Here is a 24,500-nt window from a genome sequence, read left to right as displayed (position 1 = left end):
AGATGCTACAATTTTCCACGTACAAATGCTTATAATTTGTCACTGTCGCGGCCGCCCCTTCAATTAGAAATGGAAGGGGCGGCCGCACCATAGGTTAATTGTTCGGTTGCAAGCATTCAGATCATTACACCCTGTTACAAGGACGGAAATGACTGGGCGTGAGACGTTGTGTTGGTGTCTGTTGTTAATCTTCTACCCCGTGATAGTACTGGGATGCTCATGCCCACCTGGCCAGTATTCACGGCCTGCTTGTGGCGATTACGAGTTTTCTGATGAAGTTTTTGTGGCCCGAGTATTCAATACTTCTTGCAACTGTGTTCCATCCCCATACGACGTCGAATACTTTCAGAACGTTTCGAATATATCCTGCGTATCCGCTACTCTCTACGGATCTGGACAGTTTACGAATCAAGTTTTAACAGAATCAACTTGTGATGTGTTGGAGGATGTGTACGGGGTGTTGTCTTGTAACACCATCAGAAGTATTTTCCAGCCAAATGGTGAGGTGGTAGCTACTTTGTGAGCCTACTAAATTCACCTTGTTTATTTCAGAGTGTCCATATGAGGGACAGGTATTCATGGATTGTGCTCCATTGTGTCACACGACTTGTTCGAATTTTGGCCACAATTCTCCATGTCCAGTGGTGTGTGTAAGGGGGTGTGGCTGTCCACAGGGTATGGTGATTGATGAAGATCAAAGGAGATGTGTCATGCCACTGCAGTGTCCTAACAAAAGTATGTTAGCTAGCATGCTAGCACTGGTTTCAAATTACAATACTGTGATCATTTGCTTTCTTATTTGTCAGGATTCCTTGCACTGGTTTTATATGTCTGTGACTAGTATGCAGTGTTGGGCCAGTTACTTTTTTTTAAAGTAACTAGTTACATATTTACGTATTACTTGAAACTGAACTATTTAGTTACAGTTACATATTACCCATATAATAAAGTAACTATAATAATATTACATATTATATTACTTTGTGACCACAGCCTTAAGCTGTCACGTGTGAAACTACTACCTTATCACGTGACATGATTGCATTGTTGGACAATGCACAAATCTTGGTTATAAGTAAGAAGCTGGTGAATAAGCTTCATTCAGTAGGCTTCATTACTTCATTGTGGCTAGGCATTACTCGGTGGTTCACTAACGAGATTAGTAACTTTGTTACTTATAGTAATATTAGATTCGTTATAGTAACTATATTACTTAGGTAACCGGTTACATTTGTAAGTAAAATAACTTGAGTTATATTACCTGTTTTTATAGCGTATTTCATTATTACTTAGTTACCACAAAAGTAATAATATTACATAACGCGTTACTTTTGTAACGCGTTACTCCCAACACTGCTAGTATGACATATAAAGGTCTCAGAAGTATACCCAAGCTTGATGGTCCCCTATTAGGAATAGAGCCATAGCTACTGCTATCTGATAAAAGTTTTTAACATTAAATTTTACTATCCATTAATGGGAGTACTTTACAGTGTCGTAAATTATCACGTTGGTCTAACCTTGCTGACCATGAGGCCATGGGTAAGGTCCACAATCCGAAAAATCAACTTTTACAAATCAATCCCCCTATTATTGTGGGATGTTCATGGTAGTATCCCATTGCTAGATCTACCATGAAACCGTAAGCACAACTGTTGTCTTCACAGAAAGTATCTCGCAAGATGCAAAATTTATTTTTTAAATTTCGTGCTCCACACAAAGGACCAGATAAAACTTACTACTTAGCTAGATATTATCCAGAGTTATTGTAGTAAAAAGTACGCACAGTAATAAGCAAATGATTCACTGGGTTCCTGTCATAGGGTTGTTTTCTTTTAAAAAAATCAGAATATAAAAATGAATTTTCGAATTCAAGCTGCCCTACCTGTCAAAAAAAACAAACAAACCAACTCTTCATAGTGATGTGATACATAGCCTATCTATATGCTGGATCTGAGACTTGTCACCATCTGGGTGAAGAGCGTCAAAATTTTCGTGCGTCATTCCACAGGATTCCAATGGTGCCAAAGTCCTTTCCAGTACATCTGATTTAAAATGAACGTTTGGTAGTAGTAGCAGTTGGTGTTTCTGCGATTTCATATGATGCAGTATACCAGCAGCTCACCACAGCTTGAATGCAAAATGAAAGATTTTGTGCTTTTTCTGTTTGTTGTGGGACATTTTGCAACATAATGGTGATGTAGGGTGATCCAGTAAAGATTTGAAGCTGCTGTGGAGCATGAGAGCTGAAGTCAAATTAGGAAGATTTAGCTGCCTTCCATGGTACAGAGGTATAGAAGCTGTGGATCAACTAATAATTGACAACTGCTGGTACCAAACGTCCAGGGACATCTTTTGCCATAGTTCTAGTCAATAATTGATTACTGTTGTGACTGCAGAAGCACCAAAAATGGCTAGAAATAGTGATATAATTGTTTAATGCTGCAGAAAATTTTGACACTCGTCACCTAGATGGGGAGAAGTCTCAGATCTTTTCCAGATTAGCAGCATAGACAGACTATATATGCATCCAACCGTATTGAAATGCTATGAAGAAGAGTTAGCTTTTCTTGCCCTGGGTAGTATGACAGCTTGAAGTCGAAAATTCGTATTTCTTTGTGTTTTTTTTTTTTTTTTTTTGAAGAAAGCAACCCTGTGCCAAGCACCCAGCAATTTATTTTTGCTTATTATGTATACCTTTTAACTACAACAACTCTGGGTATGATTTGGCTAAGTAGCAAGTTTCATCTGGTTCTTTGTGAGGAGCACGAAATTTAGCATCTTGTGACATAAAAATCAATATTTATATATATACAATGCAATACATTTATAAGCCTGTCTTCAATAATCATCATTGTGTCTGTCTGCATAGGAAAGAAGAAATGTGAGTAAAAAACCTCAAAGTTAGCCATAGGCTGGTTTTGGGGCCTTATAAAGTACAAAAAGAAGTGAAATCCACACAAAAACAGCCAAGCTGTGAAAAAATGGTGCGGCCTTAAAAATCCTGGGTGAAAAAAGTTGTGAAATCAAAGGTGGCGGCCAAGAAATGGCTGCAATGATGTTAATGCTAAAAATTTTAATAATGGCTGTTTGCATTGTTAAAATTTATTAGTTTCTTGGCCACCACCTTTGATTTCACGAAATTTTTCACCCAGGCTTTTTAAGGCCACACCATTTTTTCACAGCTTGGCTGTTTTTGTGTGGATTGTGTATATGAGTAGTGACAGTAGCAAAGCGGTAGTGCATGAGACTTATATACCATCAGGGGTTTCTTGCATTATTTTTTGTTTGAGACTTTTAGCCATCAAAATTCACCACATGTAGTATAAAAACATTGTTTATGTACACCCATCATCAATATTAATTCACAGAATGCTAAAGTACTCTCACTAATAGCTAGCTAGTTTTGTGAGACCAAAATCAGTTTAGCACTGAAGAAAAACTTGTTGTATGACTTTAGTGAAAAAAATACACATAATATTGTACTTCCCAAATCCCCTGAAACTGTCACCCTGGTACTGTTTTTGTAACAGCTTTTAAACCTTGACCAGACCTTGAATAACTAATTATTCAGAGTAGTGGCAAAAAGCAAAAGGTGTATTGTAAATCTGAATCTTTGGTCTCAAGAAAAGAGTTCTGTTTCCTTTAATATTTAGTGTAATTATTATCTATTTGTGAGAACACATTCGTTTTGTTAATTGCCTTAAACAGAGTGTGAAAGTTGTTCATTTTATGAAATGAAAAATGTGTGTTAAACTGTAAAAGTGTACATTATGACTATTTACTTGTTGTTTATTTCTAGCTTGTCCAATTGATGGCCAGATAATGAAATCATGTGCCAGTTCATGTCCTCAAGGTTGTTTCACACCTACTGACATTGGCTGTTCCCAAGTTTGTGTGCCAGACACATGTGAGTGTGAGGGAGTTGATGAAGTTGTGGACAGTATTGCTGGAAAGTGTGTACAGCAGGAACAGTGTACTGGTAAGTTAGAAGATTTAACAAACTGTAATGGAATGTATATACCAGGAAGTGTTAAATTACAGAATCATATCAAAGTAAACTCTTAGATTGGATTACTGCACGAGCGCTTAAGGCACAAACCATATTCATATTTCATGTTTGTGTGTTTGAGTTAATGCTAGTGCAAAGAACAGGGGTATAGCAACAAAATTTAAAGTGAGGGGGCTAAGCAGGGTGGTTACTGGTTGATATAATTTGTACGATGTGGAAAGCTCACTCAGAATGTGGAGCATGTGCTTGTTAGGGAGTCTGGGAGCATGCCCTATAGGAAACTTTTTTTAAATTGCCTTTTGAGATTAAATTTTGTAACAATTTTGGCTAAATTTTAGTACATGACTGCATGCTCTACTAGAGTATCTGACTGCTCTAATTAGAGTCAGTGTTGGGCAAGTTACTTTTTTAAAGTAACTAGTTACATATCAAGACTCACGGTAGTGAGTCGCGCGGCCAAGAAACTACAAAGCGCACGCCCAATTAAAAGACGCGCGGCCACTACTGTGAGTTATTTACGTGTAGGGCCGGTTTCGCAATATTAGTCCTAGATTATGCAACATCTCTCAATAGATTTGTATTGCGTTACGTGATAAAAAAATCTTTAGGAGTCGTCATCATCATCATCATAGTTTTCTTGCGACCTCGCTAAAATAAAAAAGTAACCATCGCAAAATAAAAAATAGGCGTATTTCACTTTATTTCTCTACCTTATGTTACAACTACTGTCACGTTATACCAGTCAACATAGTCGTGTTTGTATAGTCCATCTAGCACTGACATTATCCAATCCTGGTTTGCCTATACGCGTATTTTCTTCAATCAAACCTCTAATCCCTACAATAACTTTTAAAGGCACAACGTGGACACAAACTCTAATGCCTGATAAACAAGTTGTGACAACGTGCTGAACCGTAAGTTCCCTAGGGATGGCATTTTAAGCAGAAATCTTTTAAATTCCATTTAGTGCCACACCCCAATGCGAGCGTTTATAAATCGCCAGTTGTCTTATGGTGTGAAGAACAAAATCACTAGCGAAGGTGCTTTAAGCATACTCTTCAATTCTCTATTTACATGTAATTTTTAATAGATTAACCACAAAGGCCGATAAGGTGAATATAAAAGCTAGGTAACAAGCCTTTAGGGGTTACCACCTCTATGTAGTGTTTACCATGTAGCTTGTGTTGTGGCTTTCATTAAGTATTATGCACACACAAATGGTGCAACAAAATTTTGTAATGGATTGCTCGAATGTGGTTGGTGGTGTTGTGGCTCGAATGTGGTTTGTGGTTTGCCAGTGACCATGTATGAGTTGGGGTTGTTCCACACAACTTACACAATATTCAAATTTCATGATGGCCATGAAAATTTCTTGCCATATGGTAAACATACAACAATGTGTAACAACGTTAATTAACATCACATCAAGACTTGACTAAAAATAGTTCCAACAATAGTGATGATTTCTTGTATGTCAGCATGACGATACTAAGACCTGTAAAAGAATAAGTAGGCACTGAAGTTAACCTTAAATTAAACACTCATGCAACTGACCTGGAACATTGGTCGCAACACCAACACTTGTTTCGATATCTGATGACACAATCCAGCAAGTACTGAATTAAAAGAGAATGTACAAAAAATCAATATGCCGGGCTGTATCAATAATAGCATGGATAATCAAAATGAACAAAAATTATATCCCAGGCTAAGTGAATGAATAACATAACTGTTGGGTAAGCATGTCAAACCTGAACATTAGGACATTAGTCAAACAAAAGTACACTATCACAACTTGGTCATAATACAATGTTTGTACCACTGGACTTCACACTGGTTGCCCAAAAATTGTGCCATTCCAGGACAACAGCATAATTATGAAACAAATAGTTACTACAACACAGAAGGCTTACTGTTGTACTGTCTACACTGATATACCATAATTTAAAAACATAACAGGTAGGCATTAAATACAATACACTTAACATCTGGGTACTAGGAAAAAATCACTAACATCACAACATGTAAACTGACCTAGAAATTAACACCCTTGATGCCACTACAGTCTACACTGGGTATTTGTTTGAACCCATCAACACTATACCCGATACATCTGAGTAGACTGACCTGCAAATTCACATCACTAGTATACAGTGATAATTGATAACTACAAAAACAACAATTGCAATAATACAATTCTTCTGTATGTCAACTGACCTGAAATTCATGACACTCGATACCGAGACCTGTAAAAGAATAAGCAGGCACTGAAGTCAGCCTTAAATTAAACACACATGCAAACTGACCTGGAACATCGGTCGCAACACCAAGACACCTGTTTCGATATCTGACGAAACAATCCAGCAGGCACTGAATTAAAAAGAGAATGTGCAAAAAATCAATATGCCAGGCTGTACCAATAAAGGATGGATAATCAAAATGAACTAAAAATATATATATCCCATATGCAGGTTAAGTGAGTAACATAACTGTTGGGTAAGCATGTAAACCAGAACATTAGGTCACTGGTCAAACAAAAGTACGCTATCACAAACTGGTCACTGATAATTGATAACTACAAAAACAACAATTGCAATAATACAATTCCTCTGAACGTTAACTGACCTGAAATTCATGACACCTGTATCTTTGTTCTTGCATGGTCTCAACTTACATATGTACCATGATCACATTCAACTGCTAGTGGATAAACCAGTATGACCAGATGGCCTGCAAAAACCAACAAGCAGGTGTTAAATACAATACACCTAAAGCCTGGAATATGAAAAATATTATATAAACATTATTCCACACTGATATAGTAATAGAATATAGGACGTTGTGGAACTTGCCTAAACGTGTAAACTTGAACATGAGGACAACTGCATAATCTGGACACTTGGAATTGTCCAATACCTGATGAACAAGTTAGTACTAATGACATTCACTTCAACATTTTATCCCAGCTGGGTGAATCTCTTGTAACTGAGTAAAAAGGTATTTATTTTCCACCTGCAACCAAAGTTCTATATTTCTGTGGTTGGGTGTACATAAACTGACCAGGAAAATCAGTATGCCATAGCCGGGGTATGGAAATGGTTCATTTCCTTCTGTTGTGACATTACTTACAGCTGACTGGTAAATGATCATCGATGTCCCCGTAGACCCCAACAATGAGTATATCAATAACTTCACAAGTTGGAATGAATTTCCTTTCAACATGTGTTGGAATGAATTTCCTTTCAGCATCTGGTGGACAGGTCCATAAACCCTATCGCACAAACACGGTGAATCAGTGTGTGGCGATGTGACACGTTACACAAACTTCACTCCTTGTTTCGTTAGCATTCAAGACCGGCATATATCATAGAGTACCTCGATCAGTATTCTTGACTCTTACTTCTTCAAGCGTTGCTCAAGCGATGTAGTTTCTCACGAGGGGCTCGAGTTTCTCATTAAAGTCGAGCCGATTAAAGTACGCCTCACCATCTAGTTACATTCTTAAACCATTCAATTTAAAACCACGTATCACGAGTGTCCACTTAAGGTAATTAGGGACTTTCCACGAGATTTCCCTAAATAGATCACGTATTAGTTGTCAATCCGGTGGATTCTGGTGGTATACATGGTTCAACAATGCGGTAAGTGTACATATGCTGTCAATAATTGTTTGTGCACTGCTAAACTAAGTTATTTTTGTGTGATAAGCATGCTTGAGGAAGGGTCTGGGGGACGACACTAATGTTTTGACAGCAGTTGATGATGGCCAGGCAAAGAACTGCGAGAAGAACTACTGTGATAGTGTGATAATAGGGAAAAATTCCCACCCCTATAGCTCTGCCTAGGGGCATTATCTACAGCTACTGTATTATGTTGCCGATATGTACATCCGGGCCAAGAATAAAGGTGAAAGTGGTAGTAAGGCTCAATCCTATTATTCTGCTGAACAGGCAAGGGAGTCTGGGACTCTGGGGGCATATTCCCTCAGGAAAGTATAAGTACTACAACTTTTTTGTTTTAATTGCTTCATCAAGTATAAAAATTTCAGTCAAAAGGTGATGATCGAGGCTCTGGTCTTATGCACTGGTTGGAGTGGTTGTATCGATACTGCACTGTGGCAACCTTGAGGGGGTTAGTGCTGGCATTATCCTTGGCAATACTATTCCATCTCCCCGAGTCTTGATGATTGAGTCCTCCATTCCTTTCTCTGCTGCTCCAATCCTGAAGTTGTGACCACAGTCAAAAGGTGACGATCGAGGCTCTGGTCTTGCATCTATACTGTACTGCAACACCCTTGAGGGGTTAGTACCAGCATTGTCCATCGCAACACTGTTCCATCTCCCATATACAAGTTCTTGATGGTTGAGTTCTCTATTCCTTTCCTCTGCTGCTCTAATCCTGAAGTTGTGACCAAAATAATAAAAAATGGTTATAACATGATAAATGATTATGGTGATAACAATTACACATGTATTTATAGCTGTGTAGCAACTGTAAACTAATTAGTCACTTGCAAGTTTAATTAGGTGTCTGAAGCATTTAACATGCACAGATATGAGATATATTCGTCACATGCAGGCAGTAAAGATAGATTTACTCTAATAGAACAGTCATACTACACCGTAAATTCATACTTACGAATTTACGGTGTTATGAAACAATCATTATTATGTATGGATTTTACTGACTCTCCAAGATAATATTCTGTATTAATGTTAATTGCTCATTTCCAAAAAAAATTACCTTTAAACCAAATGTAGAGTCTATCACTGACAAAAATGAGTGATATCCACCCCAAAAACACCTTTCGCTGTTAAAAAAGGTGCGCCCAAGAAACTACAAGTACCTGGAACCCAATGTAAAAAAACAAAAAGAAAACAGCTCAGCTGAAGTGAAAAGTAACTGGTAACTTAAAGAGCTGATATCTGAAGCGGCCAAGAATACAATTACTAAAGTTTAATCCATGCAAGAACACCTTGGCTATAAAACAGGTGTGTACCTGAAAGTAACTGGCAACTGAAATGGCTTGATATCTGAAGCGGCCAGAATGAATGGTCCATATACAACTAATTCAAAAATTTAACACTGAACCTTTATAATTCGGCTGTGTTCTATATTCACTCTTGCTGCATCGTAATTGGCTGGTAATTTGGCCGCCTTTTTTTGCTCTATTATACTGACTATTAAAAAAGGTGGCCAAATTACCAGCCAATTAGAGTTAAAAGAAATTACTTTACGATGCAGCAAGAGTGAATATAGAACACAGCCGAATTATAAAGGTTCAGTGTTAAATTTTTGAATTAGTTGTATTGACCATTCATTCTTGGCCGCTTCAGATATCAGCCATTTCAGTTGCCAGTTACTTTCAGGTACACACCTGTTTTATAGCCAAGGTGTTCTTGCATGGATTAAACTTTAGTAATTGTATTCTTGGCCGCTTCAGATATCAGCTCTTTAAGTTACCAGTTACTTTTCACTTCAGCTGAGCTGTTTTCTTTTTGTTTTTTTACATTGGGTTCCAGGTACTTGTAGTTTCTTGGGCGCGCCTTTTTACAGCGAAGGTGTTTTTGGGGTGTTACATATTACTTGTAACTGAACTATTTAGTTACAGTTACATATTACCCATAAAATAAAGTAACTATAATAATATTACATATTATATTACTTTATGTCCACAGCCTTAAGCTGTCACTTGTGAAACTACCACCTTATCACGTGACATGGTTGCGTGGTTGGACAATGTACAAATCTTGGTTATAAGTAAGAAGCTGGTGAATAAGCTTCATTCAGTAGGCTTCATTACTTCGTTGTGGCTAGGCGTTACTAGTGGATTACTAACGAGTTTAGTAACTTCGTTACTTGTAGTAATAATATTATGTAATATTAGACTCATTACAGTAACTATCAAACGGTACGGTTGTACCGTTTAAGTAGGGATCGTGGTGAATGTTTCGCGCGCCGCCAAATTTTCCGCCTTTAAAAATCATCCTAGAGATATCTTACGAGACGAAAGCCACCTTTACGGAATAGTACTAGTCCATATAATACATAAAACAGCATTAAATACAACGAAACACTTACAGGTGGCCGGATATAAAATTTAAAAAAATTTCCAAAATCTCCAAATTTAGTACAACTGCCTCACTGCCTCACTCACTGACCACATTCGCAAGCCTAGAGCCCAAACGAAGCAGCGCACAGTCACCATTTTACGCTACAACAACAAGCTCACCGGTGGGATGTGCCTTTTGGGGTTCCGACGAGTGTACGCCCTGTGCGCCTTGTCTTTTCTTTTATCTTCAATCAGGCTGCTTGTCTTCTTCTTCATCCAACGAAACCATATCGAGGCGTTAATTTTCCATATCAACACTTTCTTTAAGCAGCATAATAGACGCCACAAAATTATTTAAGATGCTTAGAATACACTACTGTAGCTACGGAGGTACCAGTACTCCACGATAGGCCACAAGATCACGCCCATTCTTTGTTCTACGTATATTGATCTATGGATCGAGACCATGCCCCTTTTACGCTAGCTGTGTGCTTGTCCAAAAAGGGCTCGGAAAAAGGGTGTGTTCATTGTGGTTTCGATCGATCATTAGACTAGAGTATCTTGAATCAGCCTACTAACTTGAAGGTGTGTGGTCAAAACCACGATGAACACACCCTTTTTCGAGCCCTTTTGGACAAGCACACATCTTTTGCAAGCTGACTCGAGATACTCTAATACAGCAGTCACCCTAATAGAACAGTCACACGTTTATAGCTAGCTGTATGCTTTAACAAAAAACTAAACAAACTAGTATATTAAAAATTTTGAATTTAAAAAATGAAGTAGGGATCCAAGCGATAAAAAGTAGTGAAACAAGAGATGAACAATGGTAGTTATTACAGCATAGCTCAGTGGGAAATCCCTACTTTGGCATGGTATAACAATTATTTTGTGTTCATTGCCAAAGTAGGGATTTCCCACTGAGCTATGCTGTAATAACTACCATTGTTCATCTCTTGTTTCACTACTTTTTATCGCTTGGATCCCTACTTCATTTTTAAATTCAAAATTTTTAATATACTAGTATTACTTAGGTAACGCGTTACATTTGTAAGTAAAGTAACTTGAGTTATATTACCTATTTTTATAGCGTATTTCGTTATATTACTTAGTTGCCACAAAAGTAATAATATTACGTAACACGTTACATAAGTAGTGCGTTACTCTCAACACTGATTAGAGTATATCAATCTTTAAAAGTGGAGGGGCTAAGCCCCATCTAAAATAAGAGCGCTAGTCCCCCCCCCTGTTGCTACACCTATGGCAAAGATAATTTTATTTGTTTTCATTGAAATAATTGGCAAATGAAAATTCATGAAAGTTGCAAAACAATTTGAATCATAGTTCTTTCATTCAAAGGTTTTTCAGATTACATATGATACAATAGCTATACAAGTATACAGAAAATTAGCAGTTTTACTTTTGAGTAGAGACCATAGAGATACAAAGAATGAAACAAGGGAGGTCATTTATACCTGTGCAGGTATATTTTTGTTATTCCTACTTCAGTCATATATACAGCCTGCAGTGTATTTAAAAATTATTAATTCAAAAATGAAGGAGGGACCAAGCAATGAAAACCAGTGAAACAGTATATATGAATGGTTGTATTACTACTTAGCCATGTGGGAAAATCCCTACATTGGCATGTCTATTTTGTTCAGTACCAAAGTAGGGATTTTCCCACAGGGCTGTGTTGTAATCATACCATCATTCATATATCTTGTTTTAAATACACTAGTTTTTTTTTTTTTTACAGCTTATAGATTTGTGACTGTTCTATTAGAAAAGTGAGCATCGCTATTGTGTTAGGGTGACTGCACATTGGTGCTACTAAGGGCATTGTCAATCCTATCGTGGAGCTACAGGTACAAACTTGCAATACCTCTTACAGCAGCATGAGTGCTTCTAAATGGAAGGTATTGATACGGAAAATTAACACCTCAATATGGTTTGTTGCATGAAGGAGATAAAGACTGAAGATAAAAGGAAAGGCAAAGGCTGACACTCATTGGAACCCCAAAAAATTACATTCCACTAGTGAGTTTGATAATATGGTGGTCATACAGTACGTTGTTTAGTTTGTGATTGTGGTCAGGTAGGCAAGCAGGCAGGCAGGCAGGCAGGCAGGCAGGCAGGCAGGCAGGCAGGCAGGCAGGCAGACTTAAAATCAGATTTGGGTGGTTATTAATATTCAGTTAGTATCTTTCTGTATGGATTTTATTGTTTTTAGTGCTGTATCTGGCTTTAGTAACACTACAACTCTTCCATAAATATACTACAGATATTCCTTGTTTCATTGCTATAATTTCTATGATCCCTATACTAATTTTTCCTTACACTTGTTTGTTACTGTAACATGATTATAATTGTTGAACCAGTGCATACTGCACCATAGGAAGGAATGGTGCCTAACACAAGGACAGCTCCAGAAATTTTGTTGACAAGTTTTTAAAATTTCTGTTGCATGTACACTTGAATCTAGGAGGGTCTGGGGGCTTGCTTGGCACAGGAAATCTGATTGAATCTGGTAACAATTTTGATCAAAAAGCTTACATTTTAAATAGCTGCTTATATTTGTTTCTGCTGTATCAGGAGCAGGCTAAAAAGATAAGTGGTGGAGCTGTGAAGTTTGAAGTACACAACAGACATCCTGCATACCCGCTACACACTGCTCTAATACTGTGATTGCTTTATTAGAGTGACTGCTCTATTAGAGTATCTCGATCTTGATCACAGTTTTCAGCCCACCCCAAGAAGGATAATTTCGCGTGATATCATTCTGAGGGGGGGCTAAGTCCCCCTCAGCAGACCGAGGGGGCTTTAGTCCCTAGCCCCCCCCCCCCCCCCTTTTCCACCACCTATGACAAACATAGATGCTATTCTGGGGGGTCTGGGATATTCCCCAGGTCTTTAAAATGCCCTGTTGGTACAGGTTTAAAATACAAAAGTGACTGCTCTATAAACCCGCTGGATTCACCCCCTGTGACGTCCTGACTACCGATTACTGAGAATGAAGTGGCTATTACACTTTATTTTCAGCTACATTCCACACATTATGCAATTTTACAAATGAAGAACAGTACTTAGCTACCTTGGCTTGGATGGAGAGGGTAAAACAAGATGGCTAAGCTACACTTGCATGAACAATATAAAAGTTGACTTGGGGTTTAGCTGCCTGCACAAATGTAAGTTAGAAGTATTCTGTGCCATAGGCAGTACTTGATACCAGGAGCTTGTGAGCCGCCGAAGGCGGCGAAGGAGCATGAAACTTATGTAGCCTGCTGGGTGCCATCAAAATCCAAATTCATTAGCGATTAGTTTCCATATAAGGAAAGTAAAATCTCATTAATCGATGCTGTGTACTAATTTGTGCGCGACACTTGTAGCAATTTATTCAAAAAACATGACATAATTTGGATTGTGATGGAACCGAGTTTCATGCTCCTTCGCCGCCTTTGGCGGCTCATAAGCTCCTGTTGATACTAATTAATAGTTACACTCAAAACAGATCTTAAAACATATTGTGTCTATTGTTATCAAATTCAATGTATAACAATACCATCAAATAATATTCCAATACAGCGCCCAATTATTTTGGGTGAAGTATAATATTATATATATGGCCAAGAGTTCATAATAATTATTATATATATACTGAGGAGAGTATCCTACTCTCATATACCCCTGTAGAAGGGCGTATAGTGAAGTTATGATGTAATACTTTTGAGTTCGCCCGTTTTTCTTTGTATAATTAATGATGTCATTAGTTGAACATGGTATCGATTGAACGCGTGCCTAACAACATTGCTAGCAACCAAATTAACTTATGCTCTAAGCATTTCTCACCGAACTACAATCATTCATTCATGGGTTAATACTACTTCGTAGGTGTTTCTTGCTAGACCATTCGTGAATACGGCTATCCTGAGCGTCGCAGGTGTGAAATGGGGCTAACAATTCTTGCACTTTTATGGCTGCTAATACGTCACAAACCGCAACATCTTGTCGTTACGTCATAACTTCACGATATACCCTTCTACAGGGGTATATGAAAGTAGGATACTCTCCTCAGTATATATATTATGAACTCTTGATACGACTATACCAACTTAATGGTTATTGCATAGCCTCCAGTATGGTAGTACTGTATAGTAGGGATCATGAAGGTTGGGCTTTCCTGCCTAAAAATGTCACCCCCAAAACTAACTTCTCTTTTATACCAGCTTGGCAATATCAAACCCAAACAGCAGCTCCACACATTTCCAACAAAATCTTCTTTTTTTTATTTAACTAGATTTTCTACTAAATGACTAACTAACTTGCTGATACCTTTCATAACTTAACTATTACACTTGATTTCTTTCCTGTTCAGTTATCATCTCTTAGGCCTGAGACATGCTTTTTTGTCGACTGCAGCAGCTACAATGCAATGAATGCATGCATCATGGACATACTTTTGTGTCCCATTTCTTTCTTCACTATATAAACGTCTGTGTAATCAACTAACACTGTCATATTTAATACATTATTTGTAATGCTTGGCAGAAAAATGGAAATTGGTGGTCCCAACTATTAAACTAGTATTTTAAAATTGTTAATTTAAAAATGAAGTAGGGATCCAGCTATGCAATAAAAAATAGTGAAACAAGATATGAATGATGGTATTACAGCATAGCTCGATGGGAAAGTCCCTACTTTGGCACATTATAAAATACTAGTTTGTTTAGTTTTTTGTTGTAGCACAGCTAGCTAGTTACAGCTTATTAAAATAGTCTCAATGTAGATAATTACTTGATGAAACTGCTGGATTGTCTATTACTGCGTCTAGAAGAATTTTTCTAGCAAGGAACTGTGCTGAGTGGTCGGTAGAAACACAGAACTTTGTGTGTGTGTGTGTGTGTGTGTGTGTGTGTGTGTGTGTGTGTGTGTGTGTGTGTTGTAATTTCACTCCTTGCCACACCTACCTTATGGTATTCCATGTTGTGGTCGCGTGTGCCTGAGGGACACACCACACTTCCAGTTACTGTATGATTATGTATGCATTATTTCCATCATTGATGGTTCTCTCTGTACTGTGCCAAAATTGGAAGAACATAGGCCCGTAGTAGCGTGCATAGCTTACCTTTGATTGTAGTAGCAGTGGCGCTCAGATCTATGACCTGTCTCAGTATGATGGTCCGTGTTCTATTCACCCTGGCCGGAAGTTGTTTGAACGAACAGGCCCTTTCAGTTGTCTGGAGCTTACAGGATGAAGTAATACAATTTCCACTCGAGTAGTACTATCCAATCACATGAATCACTCGCTGATCTTGCCGTCCGGCACTGAGTGGCTGAGTCAGTGTGTTCAGAGGAACAAACCATCAAGTATTGGTCCATCTCAAATCTCTTTGTCGATTGCAGTCCAGGCGTTGGCAAAAGTCTAAGTGACAACTCAGCAGTCTTAATGTTTCACCAAAGATTTCACGTGCAACACTTGAAATTATAAGCGCCCCACTCTTTCAGCAGCATAAGCACTTTCTGAAATAATTTTGTGGTGTCTACAGAAAAGTGTTGATACAGAAAATTAACGCCTCAGTATGGTTTTGATGCTTGAAGAAGAAGACAACCAACCTGATTGAAGATAAAAGGAAAGACAAGACGCACAGGGCGTACACTCGTCAGAACCCCAAAAGGCACATCCCACCAGTGAGTTTGTTGTTGTGGCATAAAATGGTGACTTTGCGCTGCTTCGTTGGGCACTAGGCTTGCGACTATGGTCAGGCAGTGAGTGAGGCAGTGAGTGAGGCAGTGAGTGAGGCAGTGAGTGAGGCAGTGAGACTAAAATTGGAGTTTTTGGCAATTTAAAAAAAATTTATATCCAGCCACCTGTAAGTGTTTTGTTGTATTTTATATATTATATGGACTAGTACTATTCCGTAAAGGTGATTTTTGCTGCGTAAAATGTCTGTAGGATGCTTTTTAAAGGTGGAATTTTGGGCGGCGCACGAAACATTCACCACAATCCCTACTTAAACGGTATGGTCACCATGTAACACTTTCACAAAGGAGCAGCCCGGGCTGCATTTTGTATGCAGCCCAGCTAGCCAGGCTACATATGAAATGTAAACCGGGCTACATCTGAGCAGTGATTATATGGAGCCAAAATTTATTGTGGGAATCAATTAATATTCATGTAATTAGTATGCACGACTTGGATTTCGCCATGAAAACCACTCAGACGGAGAGTGTTTTGTTATCCTACAAGTTGAAAAGCGTTGGAATAAGGTAATAGTATATTAAAAATTATGAATTTAAAAATGAAGTAGGGATCCAAGCGATAAAAAGTAGTGAAACAAGAGATGAACTATGGTAGTTATTACAGCATAGCTCAGTGGGAAATCCCTACTTTGGCACTGAACACAAAATTATTGTTATACCATGCCAAAGTAGGGATTTCCCACTGAGCTATGCTGTAATAACTACCATAGTTTATCTCTTGTTTCACTACTTTTTATCGCTTGTATCCCTACTTCATTTTTAAATTCATAATTTTTAATATACTAGTTTGTTTAGTTTTTTGTTAAAGCATACAGCTAGCTATAAACGTGTGACTGTTCTATTAGGGTGACTGCTGTATTAGAGTATCTTGAGTCAGCCTGCAAAAGATGTGTGCTTGCTCAAAAAGGGTGTGGTCATCGTGGTTTCGATCGATTATTAGGCTAGAGTATCTCGATTCAGCCTACCAACTTGAAGGTGTGTGGTCACAAATACAGCTAGCGTAAAAGAGGCGTGGTCTCGATCGATAGATCGATATACATAGGATAAAGAATGGGCGTGATCTTCCTCCATACAGTAGCACAGTAGCGTACTCTAAGCACCTTAAATAATTTTGTGGTGTCTATTATGCTGCTTAAAGAAAGTGTTGATATGGGAAATTAACGCCTTGATATGGTTTCGTTGGATGAAGAAGAAGACAAGCAGCCTGATTAAAGATAAAAGAAAAGACAAGGCGCACAGGGCGTACACTCATCGGAAATCCAAAAGGCACATCCCACCGGTGAGTTTGTTGTTGTAGCGTAAAATGGTGACCGTGCGCTGCTTCGTTTGGGCTCTAGGCTTGCGACTGTGGTCAGTCAGTGAGGCAGTGATACTAAAGTTGGAGTTTTTGGCGATTTTTTAAAATTTTATATCTGGCCACCTGTAAGTGTTTTGTTGTATTTATTGCTGTTGTATGTATTATATGGACTAGTACTATTCCGTAAAGGTGGTTTTCGCCGCATACAATGTCTGTAGGGTGATTTTTAAAGGCAGAATTTTGGGTGGCGCGCGAAACATTCACCACGATCCCTACTTAAACGGTACGACCGTATGGCAAGCGATCAGTAACAAAATTATACACCCGACGTTCAAACTTTGATGTTACGTCGAGATTGTGTTTCGACATGACGTCGAAATTGGACGCAACGTCAAAGTTTTCAATGTAACGTCGAGATTTTACTCTAATCAATGCTCTTTTTATTCTTATAATTTCATGCTGTTTTAATCATTCCTTTTAGTGTCAACTGACCTGCTTTGAGCTGTGACTAGCCTTCATAGCATGTGGAAGTGGTCCTCCGTTGAGTGGACAGAAATGAGTGATGCTGCATGGTAGTGATGATGGAATTCTTAATGGCTGGAGTGTGTTCTTCACTGAATTAACAGATTTTTTGACTGAGGAAGAAAGGAAATTTGGGATTGCTAATCAAAATTATACGGAGTACGTAATGCAGCGTATGGACATGGCGTCTAACATAAGGCGCAACCTGACTAATTCCCCAGAATTACAGCAATTTTTGTTGGATTGAAATATATGAATTATACAGTACCCTCAGATATATTTAAGTAGGCACAATCTCTGTTTATGCTGACCTTCCTAGTATGCGTGCAAGTGACTCTCTACAGGCAACAATCCCTCCTTCTGTCCTGATTACCTCACATCGCCCAGATATTGTTTTTTACAATGAAAACAGCAACTCGGTGGCCTTGTTAGAACTGACATGTCTCTTAGATTCAGTTGAACACCTCAAATCTGCCAGGGATCGAAAACAAGGGAAGAGAGTACCAAGAGTTACAGTCAGAATTTGATCGTCAAGGAATTCCTTGTTTTTATGATACCATTGAAATAAGTGTTTTAGGCCACTACTTGCCGGCATCTTTGTCATCATTTATGAACTGTGTTAACTTTATTAAAAATGAGATCAAGATTTCTAAGTCCACCTGCAGAAGGATTTTTGACTTGGCTACTACCATTTCTATTTTTTCATCGAGAATTTTCATGGCAAGAGATTGCCCTGAATGGTCTGAAGATGCTTGAATGTTGTCAACTCTATTATTTATTGTAATTACATTTTTGTGTGTGTTGCTGTAACAAGTTTTTTTCCTTGCCACACCCACTCGTGGGCATTCTATTTCCTTCTCTGTGGTAGTGTGTGTCCGAGGACTCACTCACTCACTTAATTAGTTATCGGTTATTTTTGTACATTGTCTTTTTTTGTTGCTGTTTGTCACAAAAAAAAATCGCCAATGATCACTATGCGAGGACTATTTAAACAGTGGAGCTGTTGTAAGTGGTACTTATCCAGTAGCACACAGAGTTGGGGTTAACACTATTAACTGTGAACCTGGAAGGTCTTGGTTTGACATTAGTAAAGACCAGTTGGAATATTTGTCTTCACATCGTCAAAACCAGACTTCACTGCCTCTAGTAGATTACCGTACTCTTCCTTAGGAGTACTTCCACTATTGAAGGTAATGGGCCTTCTTCTTTCCCTAAAGATGCCTAAAACCGTCTTTTCTACAGACATTTTGCAAACAACGTGCTCTGCCAACGTCTTTACACTCATGCATGCGTACACTATTATATGTGTAGGGCACTAATAGGAGTATTTTGATGTTGGGCTGAAAATGTTTTGTGGATGTCGCGTCCAATTTCGACGTCACGTCGAAACACAATCTCGACATAACATCGAAGTTTGAACGTCGGATATAATTTTGTTACTGATCGCTTGCCATACAACCGTACCATTTGATAACTAGTGCTATAGCTTATGGATCTTATCCGCAATGACGTCAAAGCACAAAATGGTGGCCGATAGTGTGGGAACTTTTGTACAGAGGGTATTGGGAAAGATGGTGGTTCACTATGTTAACATTTACATACTGCAGCAAGGGGCAAGGTGAGGCATACATACTTCATTACAAGACAAATGTGAGTAGTTTTGCATCAATAACAATCTGGTTTCGTCTGGTGGGATTGTTTCGCATCACCACATCACGCTAACTAGTCTTTTACCCTTACTATCCAATAGTTCCATGTTTTGAAATCTGCAAACAAAGCTCATTTTAGTAATTACATACGAAGTGCCCACACTAAACACGGCCATTTTGTCAATTATGATGTCATTGCAGATAAGGTCCATTCACCAATCGTTTCTACACGTTTCTGAATATGGACCACACCCCATCACGAAGTTACCACTCTGCATGAAGCAACCACTCTACGAGCAAGCTTATCTATCTAGGTCTTTAGTAAACTCCATATTTATTCCATAAATGACTCAATATAACTGATTAAAACATTAAACTCGCATAACCGAAATTCTCCGTGATACCTGTAGGATTTATCCATTCATCGTAACTGAATGTAACCAGAACATACTAACTGCTGACCCATAATCAAAATTTTTAGGCATGTATATATAATATATCCAGTGGTTTGCACTCATATCAGCTTGGGTGATTAATTGCCCTGTGCAGGCTATCAGCCTAATACAGATGGGATAAGTTTCATATTAGCTGTAACATGGAGCATTCAGGCTTTTGCCTGAAATGTATGCCCTCTGGTCTGTGCAGTCAGGCAAACGTTTCAGGCAAAGTCCTCATGCCCATGTTACAACTATTACATAATGGAAGTACTGCTGAATTACCTTTATGTCGAAAATTCTGATTTTCCCATTCAGCATGTCCTATTGATGGTCAGGTATACACAGATTGTGGATCATCTTGTCCTCAGACTTGTGACAATTTCAATGATACAATATCATGTACTACTGATTGTTGGCAAGGTTGTGAGTGTCCATCAGGAACTGTAATTGATGTGGAGAAGAGGAAGTGTGTGGAGCCCAGCCAGTGTGGTAGAGAAATGCCCACATTGGTAGAAAGAAGAATCCAAAATGAATTGTACTGCACACCACGATTTGTGTGTCCTCATAATGAAGGACTAGATGATTATAATGTTTGCCAATATGCTGTGGAAGTTGTGCAGGTTTTCAAAGGGACACATGAGGTAATTAAGTATGAGAAAAAGAGGCTGTATATATGTGGTACAGTAAGCTGGGCATCTACAGGACCAAAAATAATAGCCACTCAATTGTTACAGAGTGATGAATAACAGACCGTCATTCGATACATACAATAACAACTTTGAACGACCATCTATTACTTATATGCATCACATGACACTGACCGTGGCATAACTTGCTATATACTTTCATGGTGTTTCTTGGAACCAAATTGGATAATCAGATTAAAGATGGAGAAGATATTCAAGCAGTTTTGGCCCCAAGGTTTTCACTGTTGCCAGGGTAACCTGGGTATTGCTATTTCATCAGTTATAAAACAGCACTAATTGTGTAGCTATAGCAACACAAAAGAGCACATGACTTGCATAAAATACTTTGTCTTGCAAGTGGGTTGTCAATGGTATTTTTGTTAGTAGGGAATCCATGTACACTGCAGACCATAGAAAAAAGCTTCCTTGCAAGGCTACTAGCTAATTGTAATGTTAAACTAGCATATAAAAGAGCCATGCTTTGAACATTGTGTGTGATACCCAAATTACCCGTTATTTGGTACTGAGCAATTGGTGATGAAAAGCACACAGTATAAGGGCATAATACACATGATTATTATTGTTGTAGGTGGGTCAGATTGTTATGGAAGTTGGTCCTGATTTACAATCATCTTGTGGCTACTCAAGAGATATTCTGAGTGTTGGCACAACATATGTAGTTGGTATTGGAGGACCTTGTTCCTTCTACCGTGAATGGACCCCATACAGTAGCTTTTCTCGTGAAGATATTCAACGACTGAATAATGACTGTTCTTCAGCTGGTCTACAATTACCAAGTCTTGTATTGGTTTCTGTGTTGGCCTCAGTGGTGATTTTTGACAAGTTCATTTGTGTATAGTACTCTTATTCCAAGATGAATGTAGCTGCCATTTTCTATCCTCAGCTTGTATATATGTATGTGTGTGTGTTTGTGTGTTACTCTTGATGAGTACCCTACATAAATTGCCCTTTATTTGTAATATTGTATAATACATTATCAGTTAGTTGTATTGCCAAATCTATAAATATATGAAAAGCTGTCTGTCTGTCTGAATTCTTTCCTCATGACACTGCTAACTTGGCAACCAAAATCATGCAATGTGATGCTATTGATAATGTGTTTAATACACACATGTAAACTATGCTAAGTAGTAGTATATGTGTCCTATCATTAACTTAGTGACAAAATTCGAATGGCTATGGGCACACTACTGGCACAATATTCTATACAATTTCCCTTGTTTAGTTCGGCTATTTAACTTTCCTGCACACTCGCATTGTCCCACTAATTATGATATATAGTATAACACTCATGTACTTTGAAAGTGACATCACCGTACATGCTGCATACATGAATGGTGCTGATGTTTGAAGTTAATAGCTTGCCATTACATTAGATTTTGTATGTTGGTGTGGAGATGATCCTGCACGTAGGGCAGGTACCAATGCTAGTAAGGACTAAACCCATGCACGTTCTATTATTATAATCCAGGAGGTAATAAAATATAATACAGCTTTATACATCACCAGCTTATATTCACATACAAATACCTTGCTGAACATGCTGAGTGATAGCAGCCAACATGTTCAAGGCTATTTGGGCCTGAGAGTTCATAATATATAGAGGTTTTATAAACTCTTGCTTAAAAGAAATACCATGACTTCAAATGAATAGAAATTCTTACGCAAAAAATATCTATAGCTTCATCAAAAGTCTTTAAAGTTGATTCACAATATTGAAGAAACCACATCTGATAATTTACCATTGAACTTGCAATGTACAAGTCATTGGTTGCTTCTTTGAAGAATCAGTACAACATCCTTACTGAGAACCTACATTCTCTTTACTGACTCTAAGTACAAGAAGGAATCATGATATATGAAAGATACATTGCTAGGTTGCAACTAGTTATACATACACACACACACACTGGTACTTTTAACTACTATTAGTCTTTTGTACTTTCGTATAAATGTCAAAAGAGAGTGGTTCAGCTGTAAGTTCAACTGAAGGACACTACTACATCAATAAAAAGTATGGTATACTCATGTACTATAGCTATATGGTATTAATTTTCTTGTATATATGTAGGCATGTAGTGTTTGTTGAAGATAAAATAAAACTACCACCAAAGGTACAAGAACACTCTATAGTTGCATATTCACTCTCACAAATACAATCACTGCATGTACAGGAAGACAAAGGAGCCACTCGGAGTTACCTCCCGAGGCTGCCAATCAGTTCAAGCAACACTTCATCTTCATTCAACTGGTATGATGGACTGATAAAAAGAAAAGAACTTATTGAAGTAGAGAAAGAGCTGCTGAGAAAAAGGGAAGAATTTTCTGCTAACATGGCTAAGATCATGAAGAGGAAATTAGATTTTCAGCATGCATGGAAAAAGGTTAAAATTAAATGGAGGAAGACTATAATGTGTAATGACAAATCTGTTAAAGGTTCACGATAAAATCAACAGTCTTTGTCCATATATAGAAGATATAAACATGAAGCGCTGCAAGACAGACCAGAAGACTAAAAATGAAAAAGATGAGTGCACAGGCAAAGAAGTTATGTTGAAAATTTTACAAGAAGAATTGAAGGCTGTCATTGACAAGTGAGAAATCTTACCACATAGCCAAACAAAACTGTATTTCAATATCTCCACACAGGAATACAGCATTACAAGCAAGAATTGACAACCACAAGGAATTTGCTGACTATTTAACCATAGTCGGTGAAATGGGCTTTAAAAGTATGTATGACTTAATATGGTCATTACATTATACAAGTGCACATGATGACCTGTATAGACTCGATGATGGTTGATTGTGCAACACCATGTCAAGTTGTGTTAAAGAGGTATCAAACATTAGTCAACATACGTGAAGACATTTTGAAAAAGATATCAAGCACTATGACTGAGGTAATTCTACCAAGTTCAATTACCTCTATGCAGCTTGCACATTAACCAAAATTTTCTTGTAGCTTGACAAACAGCAAAGAGAGAATGACTATCTTCAGTATTCCCATACAGAGAAGTTGTCAGTAAGCATAAAAATACATAGTTAGCCAGTTAGATCATGTTGAGAGTGTTTATTCTACACAGCACTTGACTGCAAAAGCTTCACAATTGGAGAGAAAACTTGAACACCTCACTAACAGGAATAGTGAATTGGAAGAGAGCCTGTTTAGAAAGAGACAAGCATACAATAACCAGGTAACAAAACACATTCTGCCTGGTCATTTCTATGCAGAAATTGTGCAAAAATGATGCAATGAAAAATTGTATGTTTTTTGTATAATTATTGGCCTTGCAATACTTCCTTTTAATACATGCTCACATGCCACATCAAAATAAAAACTGCACCTTGTTGATTTTGGAGAGTTGGCAGGACACTAATTTTGCTTATTTCCTTTGCAGATATGTCAGACTTATGGTATACTCCAAGCCATTGACAACATGGCACAAATATGTTGTAAGCAGAAGAGACAAATGCCAACCACTCCTGAAGCTAAACTGAAGCTTATTAAAGTGAGCCACGTAAATAATTTTAAACTAGTGATACAGCATTATTTTAGAATACCATAATGGAAAAGCAAGAAATCATAAAAGATATTACATCAAAAACAAAAAGAAGAAGCCTTAACAATTGATCACACAAGAAAGGAACTCTGTAACACTATGTATGCATACATTGTAAAGTGCCATCCATTATACATATCAAAATAGCAAGTGTACTTATGTGACTAGTTATAACAAGAGTTCATACTATATATAGAGGGCAAGGCCGGATCCCACGGTCCGGCCGGTTGGACATTGCATGGCCGGACTGCTTTTCAGCTACTTGAATTTGTAACAAGATCGAGATACTCTAATAGAGCATTCAGTATAGAATATAGCCAATGTTCTAGTTACACTGCTGTTAATTGTCTTCAAATTACTCAAAAGTTCCAGTGAGTCATCTGCATGGCACTGCATTGGACTAATTGATCAAGCATGTTATGCATTAGCAATTACAATCCCAATGGCTTTGGTATCTCAAAGAATTAAGTTTTCACTGAATTTTTGCATCATGAAAGTAAA

At 37.9% G+C, this 24,500-nt stretch overlaps 2 protein-coding genes and 1 long non-coding RNA gene across 4 annotated transcripts; 2 read left to right on the top strand and 1 right to left on the bottom strand.

Moving 5' to 3' along the window:
- Positions 1 to 93: 93 nt before the first annotated feature.
- On the top strand, positions 94 to 21,469 carry LOC136268398 (zonadhesin-like). The gene is made up of 5 exons (XM_066063729.1): positions 94 to 500; positions 553 to 735; positions 3,803 to 3,982; positions 20,045 to 20,370; positions 21,005 to 21,469. The coding sequence occupies exons 1-5, from the start codon at positions 149 to 151 to the stop codon at positions 21,272 to 21,274; spliced, it is 1,311 nt and encodes a 436-aa protein (XP_065919801.1). The 5' UTR covers positions 94 to 148; the 3' UTR covers positions 21,275 to 21,469.
- LOC136268410 (uncharacterized) lies at positions 5,635 to 7,575 on the bottom strand. 2 transcript variants are annotated; one of them, XR_010706998.1, is made up of 7 exons: positions 7,338 to 7,575; positions 7,073 to 7,283; positions 6,865 to 7,024; positions 6,638 to 6,742; positions 6,319 to 6,382; positions 6,230 to 6,258; positions 5,635 to 6,179 (listed from the first exon to the last, which is right to left on the bottom strand). It is a non-coding gene; the product is annotated as an uncharacterized lncRNA (long non-coding RNA). The 2 variants fall into 2 exon arrangements; XR_010706999.1 differs by having other exon boundaries at positions 5,635 to 6,139.
- Positions 21,470 to 21,625: 156 nt separating the features above from the next.
- Positions 21,626 to 24,190, top strand: LOC136268400 (coiled-coil domain-containing protein 42 homolog). The gene is made up of 10 exons (XM_066063733.1): positions 21,626 to 22,450; positions 22,508 to 22,550; positions 22,611 to 22,820; positions 22,873 to 23,030; positions 23,086 to 23,168; positions 23,227 to 23,339; positions 23,402 to 23,461; positions 23,523 to 23,633; positions 23,838 to 23,948; positions 23,996 to 24,190. The coding sequence occupies exons 1-10, from the start codon at positions 22,389 to 22,391 to the stop codon at positions 24,068 to 24,070; spliced, it is 1,026 nt and encodes a 341-aa protein (XP_065919805.1). The 5' UTR covers positions 21,626 to 22,388; the 3' UTR covers positions 24,071 to 24,190.
- The last annotated feature ends 310 nt before the right edge of the window (positions 24,191 to 24,500 follow it).

The sequence above is a fragment of the Dysidea avara genome, chromosome 10 (genome assembly GCF_963678975.1).
Source record: "Dysidea avara chromosome 10, odDysAvar1.4, whole genome shotgun sequence".
Classification (NCBI taxonomy): Eukaryota; Metazoa; Porifera; class Demospongiae; order Dictyoceratida; family Dysideidae; genus Dysidea; species Dysidea avara.
Note: the sequence above shows the minus strand (reverse complement) of the source record. Positions and strands in the feature narration are given on the sequence as shown.